General features: G+C 49.2%; 1 protein-coding gene across 1 annotated transcript in view; it reads left to right on the forward strand.

The window, feature by feature from the left end:
* Positions 1 to 16964, forward strand: part of LOC140186818 (dynein axonemal heavy chain 3-like) — a 428385-nt gene that overhangs the window by 100586 nt on the left and 310835 nt on the right. The window contains 2 exon segments of the mRNA XM_072241409.1: positions 4977 to 5135; positions 5236 to 5464. Of these exon segments, the coding sequence (XP_072097510.1) occupies positions 4977 to 5135; positions 5236 to 5464 (388 nt within the window).

Here is a 16964-nt window from a genome sequence, read left to right on the forward strand (position 1 = left end):
CCCTGTGTCTGGGTCAGTGTTTATGTTTAATCAGACACCATCACGAAGAGCAGACCCTGTCCCTGTGTCTGGGTCAGTGTTTATGTTTAATCAGACACCATCACGAAGAGCAGACCCTGTCCCTGTGTCTGGGTCAGTGTTTATGTTTAATCAGACACCATCACGAAGAGCAGACCTTGTCCCTGTGTCTGGGCTGATGTTTATGTTTAATCAGACACCATCACGAAGAGCAGACCCTGTCCCTGTGTCTGGGCTGATGTTTATGTTGTTGTGAGTGTTGCTTTGAGCCCAGCATCTGCAGATTATTTTGTGCTTACTCTATTCTGTCCATCTCTCCTCGACAATCTCAGTCGTGATGCAGGGTCTTGACTTTCTCTTCACAGAGGCTCCCCGACCCACCACGTTCCACAAGTAGTTTGTTTCTGGTTCCAGATTCCAGCACCTGCAGCCTCTCATGTCTCCATATCTGTTAATATACTGTTTCTGACCAACACTGGCTAAAATTCAAGTCCAGAATATTAAAAATCTGTGCTTGACTCCAAATTATATTGCATCCTTGATGACCTCTGGACTTTTCAAACATTGATGTGCTTTGAAGGGCAGATGGTGTAATGCAGGAATGTCAGCAGACAGCAGGATAATGAGCTGAAGCTGTCTGTGCATGATGGTGTCTGATAAAACATAAACACTGACCCAGACACAGGGACAGGGTCTGCTCTTCGTGATGGTGTCTGATTAAACATAAACACTGACCCAGACACAGGGACAGGGTCTGCTCTTCGTGATGGTGTCTGATTAAACATAAACACCGACCCAGACACAGGGACAGGGTCTGCTCTTCGTGATGGTGTCTGATTAAACATAAACACCGACCCAGACACAGGGACAGGGTCTGCTCTTCGTGATGGTGTCTGATTAAACATAAATATCATCCCAGACACAGGGACAGGGTCTGTCCTTCGTGATGGTTTCTGATTAAACATAAACATCAGCCCAGACACAGGGACAGGGTCTGCTCTTCGTGATGGTGTCTGATTAAACATAAACACCGACCCAGACACAGCGACAGGGTCTGTCCTTCGTGATGGTGTCTGATTAAACGTAAACACTGACCCAGACACAGGGACAGGGTCTGCTCTTCGTGATGGTGTCTGATTAAGCATAAACATCAGCCCAGACACAGGGACAGGGTCTGCTCTTCGTGATAGTGTCAGATTAAACATAAACATCAGCCCAGACACAGGGACAGAGTCTGCTTTTCGTGATGGTGTCTGATTAAACATAAACACCGACCCAGACACAGGGACAGGGTCTGCTCTTCGTGATGGTGTCTGATTAAACATAAACACAGACCCAGACACAGGGACAGGGCCTGCTCTTCGTGATGGTGTCTGATTAAACGTAAACACTGACCCAGACACAGGGACAGGGTCTGTCCTTCGTAATGGTGTCTGATTAAACATAAACACCGACCCAGACACAGGGACAGGGTCTGCTCTTCGTGATGGTGTCTGATTAAACATAAACACCGACCCAGACACAGGGACAGGGTCTGTCCTTCGTGATGGTGTCTGATTAAACATGAACATCAGCCCAGACACAGGGACAGGGTCTGCTCTTCGTGATGGTGTCTGATTAAACATAAACACCGACCCAGACACAGGGACAGGGTCTGCCCTTCGTGATGGTGTCTGATTAAACATAAACACCTACCCAGACACAGGGACAGGGTCTGTCCTTCATGATGGTGTCTGATTAAACGTAAACACTGACCCAGACACATGGACAGGGTCTGTCCTTCGTGATGGTGTCTGATTAAACATGAACATCAGCCCAGACACAGGGACAGGGTCTGCTCTTCGTGATGGTGTCCTGACGAAGGGTTCCGGCCCGAAACATCTATCGATCTTTTCCACCGATGCTGTCCGACCTGCTGAGGACAGAATAGAGTTGAGAGAGGGCTGTGAGACAGGGGCTGGAAGGCGATAGGTGAGGTGGGGGATGATGGGCAGATTAAGCCAGGTATGAGGAGGAGAGGGGACAGGTAGGGACTGAGACTAGGAGGTGAGGGCTACAGATATCGGTATATGAGGAGGGTGACAAGTGGAACCTGATGAAGGAGGGGTGCTGGGCAAATGAATCCAGGAAGCAAGGTTAAGAAGCTGGTTTATAGGACAAGGCAAGGGGGTGTTAGAAAGAAGGCAGGGTGTTGGAAAACCTGGGTGGGTGGATCAGAAAAAGAGAGAAAAGGATAATACAAGAGGTGCTGGTAAGTTGAAATTGGAAAATTCAGTGTTTAGACCATTGGGGTGTAGACTACCCAAGTCCCCTTCTGATCTCACACCAACCTGTCCACCGATGATCTCCCCCACTGCCAGAGCGAGCCCAAAAGTGCACTAGAGGAGCAATGCTTCATATTCTGCCTGGTTAGTCTACATCAGATCTCCCTCTGCCTCCACAGTGACTGCCTGACATACCAAGTCCCACCAGCAGTTTTTTTTTGCATGGTGTTATTAGCTTCATTTCTAATTCTGAGGTCAATGGAACCAAGGCAGATTCGTAACAGCCAACTGAACAATCACCAGCTCGCTGTCAAGTACGCATGGGTTAAATTGTGCAGTGTGAGGAAGTCATGAAATTCTCTCCAAATGTTCTCTGTTCCCCTGGGATGGATGTTGATTTTGCATCTGCTGCCTCGATCACTGTGGTCATTTATAATTTAGTGAACACCAGTGTTGGACAAGCCAGACCTAAATTGATCTAAATGTGAAATATCAGAACCTTCCTGATTTATGTTTATCAGCGTAACATCTCTTCAGCCTTCCTACAAATATGCTTTGAATATTCCATTGCTTGTTGAATATTTAATTATGTGTTTCATGGAAAGATAAATGGGTGAACCAGCCCTGGCTAGGTCAGGATGTAACGCACCAGCACTGTGAAGAACCTGTTCCCGTTGGCGGAAGGGTTGCTGGCAAATCACTTCGCGTATTGTGCCCAGAGTGGTCACAGATGGAATTCACTGCCTGGAACCAGGTTCACTTCTTGTGTCTAGAGATGAAATGGTGAGATATTTAAGGACATTTTGAGGAAAGAGCTGTTGAAAAGAACTAACACACCCAAAATTCTGGAGGACCTCAACAGGTCAGGCAGCATCTATGGAGAGGAATAAACAGTCAAAACTTTGGACCAAGGCACTTCGTAGAACATACAGCACAGTACAGGGTCTTCCACACATGATGTTGTGCAAGCCTTTTAACCTACTTTAAGATCAACTTAACACCACAATCCCACATAGCCCCTATCAGGACTGGAAAGGAACGGGCAGAAGCCAGAATAAAAGGATAGTAGGAGGGGAAGGAGTACAAGTTGGCAGGTTGGTGAGACCAGGTGAGGGGGAAGGTAGATTGGTTGGGGGAGGGGGGAAATGAGAAGCTGGGAGGTGACAGGTAAAGGGCTGAAGAAGAAGGAATTTGATAGGCGTGGACAGTGGATATGGGAGAAAGGGAAGGAGGGGGGTAACCAGAGAAAAGTGATGGGCAGATCATGAGGGCAGGGGAGGCGAACTGAAGGGGTGAGAGGGTAACCAAAAAGGAGAATGGAAAAAGAGAAGAAGGTGGTAGATGGTTGGTGTAAAAAAAAAGGGAAGAGTGATTACCAGAAGTTAGAGAAATCAATGTTCATGCCATCAGGTCAGATGGAGTGTGAGATATTTCTACTCCAGCCTCATCATGGACAGACAGTTCTAATGGGAAGTTGAAGTGAAATGAATGGCCACTGGGAGATCCTGACAGTTGCGATAGACAGAGTGAAGGTAGATTCATATCCAGTGATCCCCATGTGGCCTTCTCTTCATTAGTAAGCTGATGCAAATTGAGGATCTACTTCATTGAGTGCCCTCAAAACTGCTTAATTCCCTCCGTTGATGCTGTCTGGGTTTCTCCAATATTTTGCTTGTGTTGGTCTGGATTTCCAGCAGAACCTCCCGTGTCTCTGGAGAACAGCACTAACTGGGTTCCTCTTGCAGAATGAAGGCATGGGCTAGGTGGTCTCCTGTGTTGTACCAGTTTATTACTGGTGATGACATGAGGCCCATCTGTTGATCATGCACTAAAATCCACAGGGCATTGATAATTAGGAAATAATCTATAGATCTGGTGTAATAACCTGTGACGTTCAGCAAAATACAATTTGCATGGTAAAATTGTTTCTCTCGGAAGGACTGAAGATTGAAGTGTTTCTGATCCATGGCTCTTTCAGAATGGCATGGAATGTAGGTTTTTAATAATTGGGAAGTATGAATTTTTTTTAGAGAAAGAGCTGGCAACTTTAATTATTCTGTGCTAGGGAATGAAGAATTGCCCGTCTGCTCCTGCGTGCTCTACAAATTGTGGCTTAGGGCCACTAGAGTAAAAGCAGTTTAAACCCTAGACCTGGAATAGTCACTGATAATCAGTCAGCTCCACATAACACAGGCTAGATGAAAACGACAGAAAGACATGCACCCATCAAACGCCTTCCGCCATCTCAGGTTGCCCGTTAGTCAGCACAGCCTCTTTCAAACCCTGACCGAAGCTCCCACCACATACAGCTCCTGTCTTTTGTGTAAATTGTAAATTATTTCCCAGCTGGAGCTCGCCAGTCTGAGATTTTAATAATAAGAAGCAAATATTGGAACACTTCTCCAAGTACTTTTAAAAAGTAAGCATTTTCTCCTATATTTTATGTGAAGTTGGGAAAGGTTTTTTGAGATAAAAGTCAATGACAAGAATAATTACTGCTCACCATGTTTGGCAGGAATATGGGAATCTGTTATTTTGTAAATGGTTAAGGTTTTGAAGTAACAGGGTGTTTGGAGCTTTGACATAAGAACAGAAATTCACTGTTGTCTAGTGACAGAGGGTTTTCAATTGAAGTTGGGAAGGCTGTTGTATAAGGTCTGGTCATTTCATTTGGTCTGTTCTCTGCCATACCAGGAGGCTGATAATGAAAGCAGCAATAAAGGAAGCCAATGCCATGAGAGTTATCTCACAGCCACAGATACTGGATAAACTGAAGGAGGCAGAATCACTCTTGGATGGCATTCAGAAAGGACTCAGTGAATATTTAGAAAAGAAAAGGCTCTTCTTCCCTCGGTAAATGAAAACCAGAATTTCCAGTTTTGGACCGTCTTTCATTAGGCAGCATTAACTTTGTTACTTGATCATAAGAGGCTTCCTTTTTCCCTCTCCCCAGCTTCTTCTTCCTTTCCAATGATGAACTGCTGGAAATTCTCTCCGAGACGAGGGACCCGCTTTGAGTCCAGCCTCACCTCAAGAAGTGCTTTGAAGGGATTGCCCGACTTGCTTTCACCGCAGAGGAGGAGGTCAGCCACATCGAGTCAGCAGAAGGCGAACGACTGGAACTTGACCTCTGCATTGTCCCAGCCAGGGCCAAGGGCCTGGTGGAGAAGTGGCTGCAAGAGGTAGGGTAGATACCCAGCTTCCAGTGCGGTCAGCTGGAGCGAATTAGCACTGTACACACCCACACACCCTGGTTTACTAACCTCCTCACATACAGCACCCCTCCCCATGCTTCTTCCCTGGGACAGCTGGGACTGATTTTGCATGAGAGTGCATTGAGCTGTTGCTTCGCTCGGGTTTTAAACTTGTGAGGTATGTACCTCATGCATTTTGACAAGAGTCCATGATTCAGATGCAATGTTCCCTCTAATTTGTAATGACCAAAAATCTTGTGCTGTGCATATTTTTGTCCAGTGACAGCAACATGTTCGCAACGAATAATTTCTTCGATTAAAAACAGTATAAATAAGCCAACTCTAAAATCTGGCTTATTTATACTGTTTTTATTATAATCACAAACTCCCCGTTGTCATCAGAAACCGGAAAAGGATATGTGATTGTGTATGATTATGCAATATGCCAACAAGGTAGAGGTGACAAACTTCTGTGCGCAGTTTAAATTCCTATGTACACTGGTGGCAAAAGATGTGGACGCACACGCGCACACCTTAGAGGGAACATCGGGTGGGGTGGGTAATGACATACCCGTTCCTTTCTGTTCAAAACCTGCACAGAATGTGTTGAACTCATCAGGTGGAGACGTTCTGTCACCAGTGTCGTTGCCTGACTTGGTTTTGTAGCCCATATGGCTTATAAGCCCTGCTGTAACTGACTGCTGGTCTGCCTCTCGAATTTGGGCTAGTACTATCTTTTGACATCTCTGAAGCTTTACAGAGGTTTTATCTCCATTTTTCAGTGAAGTTCAGGGTCACCTGATTTGAAGGCTGCAGACCTACAGTAGACCAGTGGGTAGTGGATTTCCCAGTTCATCCACGGTTTCTGGTTTTGCACACCCAGATTGTCTTTTTTGGTTATGCATTCCTCCGTACACTTGCTGATGTAGTCTGTGACAGTGGGACACACTCATCTAGGCTGGCTGCTGGGTCTCTGAACATGGGCTACTGACTCAAAGTATTCGTGTAGAAGCTCATCTGTTTCCTCAGACAAGCCCTGCGTGACTTGTTGTTCCAGCTTCTGTTTGTATGCCGGGCGGGGAGTGTCTCGGTAGGAATCCTTAATGGTTGACGAGCAACAGTCAAGAGTGTTTGGGTCCGGAGACATGCTGATAGTGTTTTGGCAACACAGCCTTGGCTGAAGTTGCTGACAATGATGAAGAGTGAATCCCATTTCAAGGCTGTAAGTCACTGAGTATCGTTCATTGAGTCCACGGCACACTCCACCTGGGGTGGGATGTTGACTGCCAACAGGGGAGCTAAAGTGAACGCCCGTGGCAGGTAGTATGAACTGCCATGCTTGGACTTGTTAAGGGCTTGGGCAAGGTGGAATTTGTTAAAATTGTTCAGGAAAGGTTCCTTAGGCAATGTATCTCTCTCTCTCTCTCTCTCTCTCTCTGGCCATCCATCCCATAGGATGATGAAGGTTCCTTTCAGTCAGTTAGTGAGGTTTATACCCCACTCCTCAGAAAGGAACAGCGTGTGCGTGAGTGGATTTTAGGTGAGTAGGGGGTTGCACAGGTCCAGACCCACCCTCTCGACATCCCCTCCCAGATCCAGTGGCATGGTGGGGTCCAAGACGGCTGGGGGAAGTTCTGTTGCAGTGAATGGCCAGACCAAGCTTCGATGCAAGGGATGCCCTTTCCGCGCTTCACGGCACGTGTTTGCTAGATGGCCGTTGACCCTACGAGAGGGTTCATCTGCCCTTTGACAGGTCTTGTTTCTCGGCCTGCAGAGTGTCTAGCCACCGTCCTCACCAGGCAAGCCTGGTGGGGGAGCTGGTTTAGTCACCGACCACCTGACCGTGCGACGGGTAGTACTGAGTTACGTGGTACCAGTAGCACTCAGACAAGTGACCTGCCATGCAATGTATAGAGAGCCTTACTAGTGAGAGGGTAAAACTCAACCTACTCTTGGGTAATGGGGCAATTGAACAAGTGATTGTGCAATGTGGGGAGCACTTTAGCACCAGTGACAATAATTCTATTAGTTTTAACTTAGTCATGGAACAGATATGGTTCACGGGTTTAAGTTCTAAATTGGAGAAAGGAAAAGATTGACAGTATGAGACAGGAGCGTACAAAGGTTAATTAGAGTAGGTTGTTTAGATAAGGTAGAATTTGCTAGGTGCATTGAAATGATATGTGGATAGTCGAACTAGAAGGGGTGGGGTGTATATTGGACTTCCTGTTAGGAAATGAATACAGCCATGAGGGAACATTAAGAAAACAGTGATTCAATCTCCTTATGGTTTAAGACAGCTGTGAATAAGGGAAGCATGGACATTCTGGGGAAGCACTAAACAGGATAGGGGCAAACTGTGAGGGTGTTGGGCAGGGGAAGTACTAAACGGGATAGGGGCAAACTGTGAGGGTATTGGACAGGGGAAGTACTAAACAGGATAGGGGCAAACTGTAAGGGTATTGGGCAGGGGAAGTACTAAACGGGATGGGGCAAACTGTGAGGGTGTTGGGCAGGAAATTCAGAGTCCATTGGGAACAGCTGTTTTGGGGCAAGTCCACATTTGACATGTGGAGGGTGTTTAAAGACAAACTCAACAAAGTGCAGGACAGGTATGTTCCAGGACGTAGGAAGTACAAGGGTGGCAAGGTCAGGGAAACCTGGATATAAGAGAAAATTTGTAGGACCACTTGAGAAAAAAAGATGGAACATGTACGCTTGGAGGCAAAGGACATAAGCGATGTCCTAAATGCACATCTTGCATTGGTATTTACCAACGAGGATCGTGAGGTCAATGTTGAGCATGTTAAAGTGCCAGGCCATTTTGAGGTTAGTAAGTGACAGATGACAGCAAGATTGGTGGCATTGTGGATTATGTAGAAGATTGTCAAAGGATAGAGTGGAACATAGATTAGTTGCAGATATGGGCAGAGAATTGTCAGGTGAAATTTAATCAGTATCTAACTGTGTTGATGTAAGAGGGATCTTGGGGTACACGTCCACAGCTCCCCAAAAGTGTCTGCATAGGTTGATAGGGTTGTCAAGAAGGCATATGGCATATTTGCCTTAATTGTCAAGACACTGAGTTGAAGAGTCAAGAAGTTACATTGCAGCTTTGGGTTAGGCTGTGACTGGAAAATGACATTCAGTTCTTTTCTCCCAGTGTAGTCGATGTGGAGGCTTTGGAGAGAGTGCCAAAGAGGTTCACCAGGATGCTGGCTGAAGAGGGCCTGTGCTCTGAGGAGAGATTAGGAAAACTTGGGTTGTTTTCTTTGGAGCAGCAGGGATGGTGGTGGAAGCTGATATCACAGGGTATCAGAGGCTTTTAGATAGGCAGACGAATGTAAGGATATGGACCATGTACAGACAGAAGCGATTAGTGTAATTGAGTAACATCGCTTTAATTAGTTCAACACAGCACTGTGGCCAAAGTTCTGTGAAGGAGGAACATTTGCTCATTCAGGACTCTGTCAGATACAGAGCACAGCTGCTGAAGTCAGCGTGTGGGCTAGGCAAGGAGGTGAGACAACGGGAGGTGTGATTAACTGAAGTAATATCTGAATGTCACACTGTTCCCTCAGTACACTTCGCCCTGCCTCATCTCAGCTTTCTAGTCGTTGCCATGACTAAGATTTCCGACTGATCCTTTTGATGGTCCAGATTTTAACCGACAACACATATGGATACAATGACATTATAGGTCAGCTTGTGCCTTCAGAGCTGAAGCAGTAACAAAGATGATTGTACATCTGTCCTGTGTGTTGGTTAGATGTCCTGCTACCCCATTGCTCTGTCCTTTGGACGAACAGCATATCAGAGCAGGAACTGCCTGACATCTAATGAATCTAATACCATTTTACCCATCAGTGCTTCGGATTGAGCGGTGCTGTGTTGGATCCTGATATTTTATGATCTAAAGGTTCTTCTGAAGTCAAGAACGAGGCATAAAACTCATTGTTTACAATGATTTTATTCATTGTTACAAGAGAGGAAAATAAATAAGAAAGAGGAGACAAGAGAGCAAAGAAAAAGACGAGGGAAAAAGCAGCCGTGGTCTCATACTCAGGCTTGAGATAACAAACTCCCAATGATAACAGCGGAGCTGCAAAGTAGCCAGACTCAAGTGAGATTTGATGCCTGCAACCGAAAACTAAGAAACATCCTGAAAAAATACAGAAGCAATTGCACCATAATTACGGGAAAAATCACTGAACAGTTCCATGTATATAGGTGATTACATTATATAAAAATACAAGCAAGCAGAGGAAAATTAAACTACAAGGACTTATGCACCCCAGCCCAGCAACTGGAAGGCAGGGAGCTCGGCAGCTCCATGTTTTTCCAGCTTTGGCCCTCTGAATTCTCCCCCACCTCTGCTCCAAATGTCAGCCCTACCTCCAGCTGGCTAGGCTCACAAAGGCATTCGGTAAGATTACTGAATATTTATTTCCTTAAAACGTTATCCTTCATGTAATTTAGAACTTTGTCCCCATGGCATCCAGGAGCTTGTCTGTCACTGGTTAGATCACTGGTTAGTTTCAGTTCAGGGTGGTTTCTGCAGTGCTGACTCTGCGCAGGGGGGCCCTGACATCAGCGATGAGTCACTGATGAATCTCACTGTTATCTGTTTGATCAGTTGGAAATGTTGTCATGTAAGGTTGTGTGAAATGACTGTTGTCAGACAGAAAGAAAACAAGCTGAAGAAAGCAGTCAATGCTGAGAGTATGAAGATGGACTCACTGCTGTGCTCTATGGCTTTTTATTCCTATGTGATTGGGATGCGACTCACGTAGGGACAGAAGCCATGAAGTGCTCAGTGACGGACTCCACAGGAACATCAGAGTGAGCAGTGTGATACCAGCCCAGGACCACCGAAGATACCACAGACCCATCACCCCGCCACTCCCCGTGAACTCTGTCCCCTCACCCTTCACTGGATCCCCACAGACACCTGTACACCCCTCATCCTACCTTGGACCTCCAGGGATACCACAGACTCCTCACCCTTCCTGGAGCCCTGGAGGGACCGTAATCCCCTCTCCTTGATCCTGGAGCACCAGAGATATCAGAGACCTCTCACCCAGCCCTGGACCTGGTCACAGGATTATTTATCAGCTCCTCACCAACGAACAAGGGCTGACGTACACTGGGTTAGGGGACATTTCTACACCCAACGTGTGTCAGTGTGTCACATGTACACTGGACATTGTCACTCATTGCTTCTACACACCTTATATTCTAGCAAAGGCATTCAGAAGTTGTCTAATGCATTTGTTTAATTTACTTTAATAGTTCATTACTAGTGTAATTTAAAGAATACCAATGATTTAATTTCTATTTAATATATTGAAATGTTCCCAACTCAAAACATTAGCTTGGTCAAGTTGAGATGATAACCATAGCTACCCTACCCCTCGGAGTGAAGGGCCAATGCAAATATGGTCGACACAGGACCTCCATTCGTTCCAGGTTTGATATACCATTGTAGTGAACCCACCACCCACTGTGTCTCCATTCAGTACAGTTATCGTGCGTGTGGCCGCTGGGTATGGTCACCGTGTGTGTGATCTCACGGTATGGTCACCATGAGTGTGATCTCTCGGTACGGTCACCGTGTGTGTGATCTCACGATACGGTCACCATGAGTGTGATCTCTCGGTGCAGTCACCGTGTGTATGTGATCTCTCGGTACGGTCACCGTGTGTGATCTCTCGGTACGGTCACCGTGTGTGTGATCACACGATACGGTCACCATGAGTGTGATCTCTCGGTACAGTCACCGTGTGTGTGATCTCTCGGTACGGTCACCGTGTGTGTGATCTCACAATACGGTCACCACGAGTGTGATCTCTCGGTACGGTCACCATGTGTGTGATCTCACGGTACGATCAAACGTGTGTGTCTGATCTCTCGGTGCAGTCACCGTGTGTGTGTGATCTCTCGGTGCGGTCACCGCGTGTGATCCCACGGTGCGGTCACCGTGTGTGTGATCTCACGGTACGGTCCACCATGAGTGTGATCTCACGGTACGGTCACCGTGTGTGTGTGATCTCACGGTACGGTCAAACGTGTGTGTGTGGTCTCTCTGTACGGTCACCGTGTGTGTGTGATCTCTCGGTGCGGTCACCGTGTGTGTGTGATCTCTCGGTGCGGTCAAATGTGTGTGTGTGATCTCTCTGTACGGTCACCATGTGTGTGTGATCTCTCGGTTCAGTCACCGTGTGTGTGTGAACGCTCGGTATGGTCACCGTGTGTGTGTGATCTCTCGGTACGGTCACCGTGTGTGATCTCTTGGTACGGTCACCGTGTGTGTGATCTCACGGTACGGTCAAACGTGTGTGTCTGATCTCTCGGTGCGGTCACCGTGTGTGTGTGATCTCACGTTTTGGTCAAACGTGTGTGTCTGATCTCTCGGTACGGTCAAACGTGTGTGTGTGATCTCTCCGTACGGTCACCGTGTGTGATCTCTCGGTGTGGTCACCGTGTGTGTGTGATGTCTTGGTACGGTCACCGTGTGTGTGTGATCTCTCGGTACGGTCACCGTGTGTGTGTGATCTCACGGTTCGGTCACCGTGTGTGTGTGATCTCTCGGTACGGTCACCGTGTGTGTGATCTCTCGGTACGGTCACCGTGTGTGTGTGATCTCACGGTTCGGTCACCGTGTGTGTGTGATCTCTCGGTACGGTCACCGTGTGTGTGTGATCTCACGGTTCGGTCACCGTGTGTGTGTGATCTCTCGGTACGGTCACCGTGTGTGTGATCACACGATACGGTCACCATGAGTGTGATCTCTCGGTACAGTCACCGTGTGTGTGATCTCTCGGTACGGTCACCATGTGTGTGATCTCACAATACGGTCACCATGAGTGTGATCTCTCGGTACGGTCACCATGTGTGTGATCTCACGGTACGGTCAAACGTGTGTGTCTGATCTCTCGGTGCAGTCACCGTGTGTGTGTGATCTCTCGGTGCGGTCACCGCGTGTGATCCCACGGTACGGTCACCGTGTGTGTGATCTCACGGTACGGTCCACCATGAGTGTGATCTCTCGGTACGGTCACCGTGTGTGTGTGATCTCATGGTACGGTCAAACGTGTGTGTGTGATCTCTCTGTACGGTCACCGTGTGTGTGTGATCTCTCGGTGCCGTCACCGTGTGTGTGTGATCTCTCGGTGCGGTCAAATGTGTGTGTGTGATCTCTCTGTACGGTCACCATGTGTGTGTGATCTCTCGGTGCAGTCACCGTGTGTGTGTGAACGCTCGGTATGGTCACCGTGTGTGTGTGATCTCTCGGTACGGTCACCGTGTGTGTGATCTCACGGTACGGTCAAACGTGTGTGTCTGATCTCTCGGTGCGGTCACCGTGTGTGTGTGATCTCACGTTTCGGTCAAACGTGTGTGTCTGATCTCTCGGTACGGTCAAACGTGTGTGTGTGATCTCTCGGTACAGTCACCGTGTGTGTGATCTCACGATACGGTCACCGTGTGTGTGTGATCTCTCCGTACGGTCACCGTGTGTGATCTCTCGGTGTGGTCACCGTGTGTGTGTGATGTCTTGGTACGGTCACCGTGTGTGTGTGATCTCTCGGTACGGTCGCCGTGTGTGTGTGATCTCACGGTTCGGTCACCGTGTGTGTATGATCTCACGGTGCAGTCACCGTGTGTGTGATCCGTTGGTACGGTCACTGTGTGTGTGTGATCCGTCGGTACGGTCACCGTGTGTGATCTCTCGGTACGGTCACCGTGTGTGTGTGATCTCACGGTACGGTCAAACGTGTGTGTCTGATCTCTCGGTGCGGTCACCGTGTGTGATCTCTCGGTGTGGTCACCGCGTGTGATCTCTCGGTGTGGTCACCGTGTGTGATCTCTCGGTGCGGTCACCGTGTGTATGATCTCACGGTGCAGTCACCGTGTGTGTGTGATCTCTCGGTGCGGTCACCGCGTGTGTGTGATCCGTCGGTACGGTACTGTGTGTGATCTCTCGGTACGGTCAAACGTGTGTGTCTGATCTCTCGGTGCAGTCACCGTGTGTGTGTGATCTCTCGGTGTGGTCACCGCGTGTGTGTGATCTCTTGGTACGGTCCACCATGAGTGTGATCTCTCGGTACGGTCACCGTGTGTGTGTGATCTCTCGGTATGGTCACCCTGTGTGTGTGATCTCTCGGTACGGTCACCGTGTGTGTCTGATCTCTCGGTACGGTCACCGCGTGTGTCTGATCTCTCGGTACGGTCACCGTGTGTGTGTGAACGCTCAGTATGGTCACCGTGTGTGTGTGATCTCTCGGTATGGTCACCGTGTGTGATCTCTCGGTACAGTCACCATGTGTGTGTGAACGCTCGGTATGGTCACCGTGTGTGTGTGATCTCTCGGTACGGTCACCGTGTGTGTCTGATCTCTCGGTATGGTCACCGTGTGTGTGATCTCTCGGTACGGTCACCATGTGTGTGTGATCTCTCGGTACGGTCACCGTGTGTGTGATCTCTCGGTACAATCACAGTTTGTGTGATCTCTCGGTACGGTTACCGTGTGTGTCATCTCACGTTACGGTCACCGCGTGTGTGATCTCTCGGTACAGTCACCGTGTGTGTGTGATCTCTCGGTACGGTCACCGTGTGTGTGTGTGTGATCTCTCGGTATGGTCACCGTGTGTGTATGATCTCACGGTGCAGTCACCGTGTGTGTGATCCGTTGGTACAGTCACTGTGTGTGTGTGATCCGTCGGTACGGTCACCGTGTGTGATCTCTCAGTACGGTCACCGTGTGTGTGTGATCTCACGGTACGGTCAAACGTGTGTGTCTGATCTCTCGGTGCGGTCACCGTGTGTGATCTCTCGGTGTGGTCACCGTGTGTGATCTCTTGGTGCGGTCACCGTGTGTGTGTGATCTCTCTGTACAGTCACTGTGTGTGTGATCTCTCGGTGCGGTCACCGTGTGTATGATCTCACGGTGCAGTCACCGTGTGTGTGTGATCTCTCGGTGCGGTCACCGCGTGTGTGTGATCCGTCGGTACGGTCACTGTGTGTGATCTCTCGGTACGGTCAAACGTGTGTGTCTGATCTCTCGGTGCAGTCACCGTGTGTGTGTGATCTCTCGGTGCGGTCACCGCGTGTGTGTGATCTCTTGGTACGGTCCACCATGAGTGTGATCTCTCGGTACGGTCACCGTGTGTGTGTGATCTCTCGGTATGGTCACCGTGTGTGTGTGATCTCTCGGTACGGTCACCGTGTGTGTCTGATCTCTCGGTACGGTCACCGCGTGTGTCTGATCTCTCGGTACGGTCACCGTGTGTGTGTGAATGCTCAGTATGGTCACCGTGTGTGTGTGATCTCTCGGTATGGTCACCGTGTGTGATCTCTCGGTACAGTCACCATGTGTGTGTGAACGCTCGGTATGGTCACCGTGTGTGTGTGATCTCTCGGTACGGTCACCGTGTGTGTGATCTCTCGGTACGGTCACCGTGTGTGTCTGATCTCTCGGTATGGTCACCGTGTGTGTGATCTCTCGGTACGGTCACCATGTGTGTGTGATCTCTCGGTACGGTCACCGTGTGTGTGATCTCTCGGTACAATCACAGTTTGTGTGATCTCTCGGTACGGTTACCGTGTGTGTCATCTCACGTTACGGTCACCGCGTGTGTGATCTCTCGGTACAGTCACCGTGTGTGTGTGATCTCTCGGTACGGTCACCGTGTGTGTGTGTGTGATCTCTCGGTATGGTCACTGTGTGTGATCTCTTGGTACAGTCACCGTGTGTGTCTGATCTCTCGGTACGGTCACCGCGTGTGTGATCTCTCGGTACGGTCACCGTGTGTGATCTCTCGGTGCGGTCACCGTGTGTGATCTCTCGGTACGGTCACCATGTGTGTGATCTCTCGGTACGGTCACCGTGTGTGTGTGAACGCTCGGTATGGTCACCGTGTGTGTGTGATCTCTCAGTACGGTCACCGTGTGTGTGATCCGTCGGTACGGTCACCGTGTGTGATCTCTCGGTACGGTCACCGTGTGTGTCTGATCTCTTGGTACGGTCACCGTATGTGTGTGATCTCTCGGTACGGTCACCGTGTGTGTCTGATCTCTCGGTACGGGTACCGCGTGTGTGATCTCTCGGTACGGTCACCATGTGTGTGTGAACGCTCGGTATGGTCACCATGTGTGTGTGATCTCTTGGTACGGTCACCGTGTGTGTGATCTCACGGTACGGTCACCGTGTGTGATCTCTTGGTATGGTCAGCATGTGTGTGTGATCTCTCGGTACAGTCACCGTGTGTGTGTGTGATCTCTCGGTTCGGTCACCGTGTGTGTCACCTCTCGGTACGGTCACCGCGTGTGTGTGATCTCACAGTACGGTCACCGTGTGAGTGTGATCGCTTGGTACAGTCACCGTGTGTCTCTGATCTCTCGGTACGGTCACCGTGTGTGATCTCTCGGTACGGTCACCATGTGTGTGTGAACGCTTAGTATGGTCACCGTGTGTGTGTGATCTCTTGGTACGGTCACTGTGTGTGATCTCTCGGTACGGTCACCATGTGTGTGTGAATGCTCGGTATGGTCACCGTGTGTGTGTGATCTCTCGGTACGGTCACCGTGTGTGATCTCTTGGTACGGTCACCGTGTGTGTGATCTCTCGGTACGGTCACCGTGTGTGTCTGATCTCTCGGTACGGTCACCATGTGTGTGTGAGCGCTCGGTATGGTCACCGTGTGTGTGTGATCTCTCGGTGCAGTCACCGTGTGTGTGATCTCTCGGTACGGTCACCATGTGTGTGTGAACGCTCGGTATGGTCACCGTGTGTGTCTGATCTATCGGTGCAGTCACCGTGTGTGTGATCTCTCGGTACGGTCACCATGTGTGTGTGAACGCTTGGTATGGTCACCGTGTGTGTGTGATCTCTCGGTACGGTCACTGTGTGTGATCTCTCGGTACGGTCACCGTGTGTGTGATCTCTCGGTACGGTCACCATGTGTGTGTGAACGCTCGGTATGGTCACCGTGTGTGTGTGATCTCTCGGTACGGTCACCGTGTGTGATCTCTTGGTACGGTCACCGTGTGTGTGATCTCTCGGTACGGTCACCGTGTGTGTCTGATCTCTCGGTACGGTCACCATGTGTGTGTGAGCGCTCGGTATGGTCACCGTGTGTGTGTGATCTCTCGGTGCAGTCACCGTGTGTGTGATCTCTCGGTACGGTCACCATGTGTGTGTGAACGCTCGGTATGGTCACCGTGTGTGTCTGATCTATCGGTGCAGTCACCGTGTGTGTGATCTCTCGGTACGGTCACCATGTGTGTGTGAACGCTTGGTATGGTCACCGTGTGTGTGTGATCTCTCGGTACGGTCACTGTGTGTGATCTCTCGGTACGGTCACCGTGTGTGTGATCTCTCGGTACGGTCACCATGTGTGTGTGAACGCTCGGTATGGTCACCGTGTGTGTGTGATCTCTCGGTACAGTCACTGTGTGTGTGATCTCTTGGTACGGTCACCGTGTGTGA

The sequence above is a fragment of the Mobula birostris genome, chromosome 23, assembly GCF_030028105.1.
Source record: "Mobula birostris isolate sMobBir1 chromosome 23, sMobBir1.hap1, whole genome shotgun sequence".
NCBI classification, from domain to species: domain Eukaryota; kingdom Metazoa; phylum Chordata; class Chondrichthyes; order Myliobatiformes; family Myliobatidae; genus Mobula; species Mobula birostris.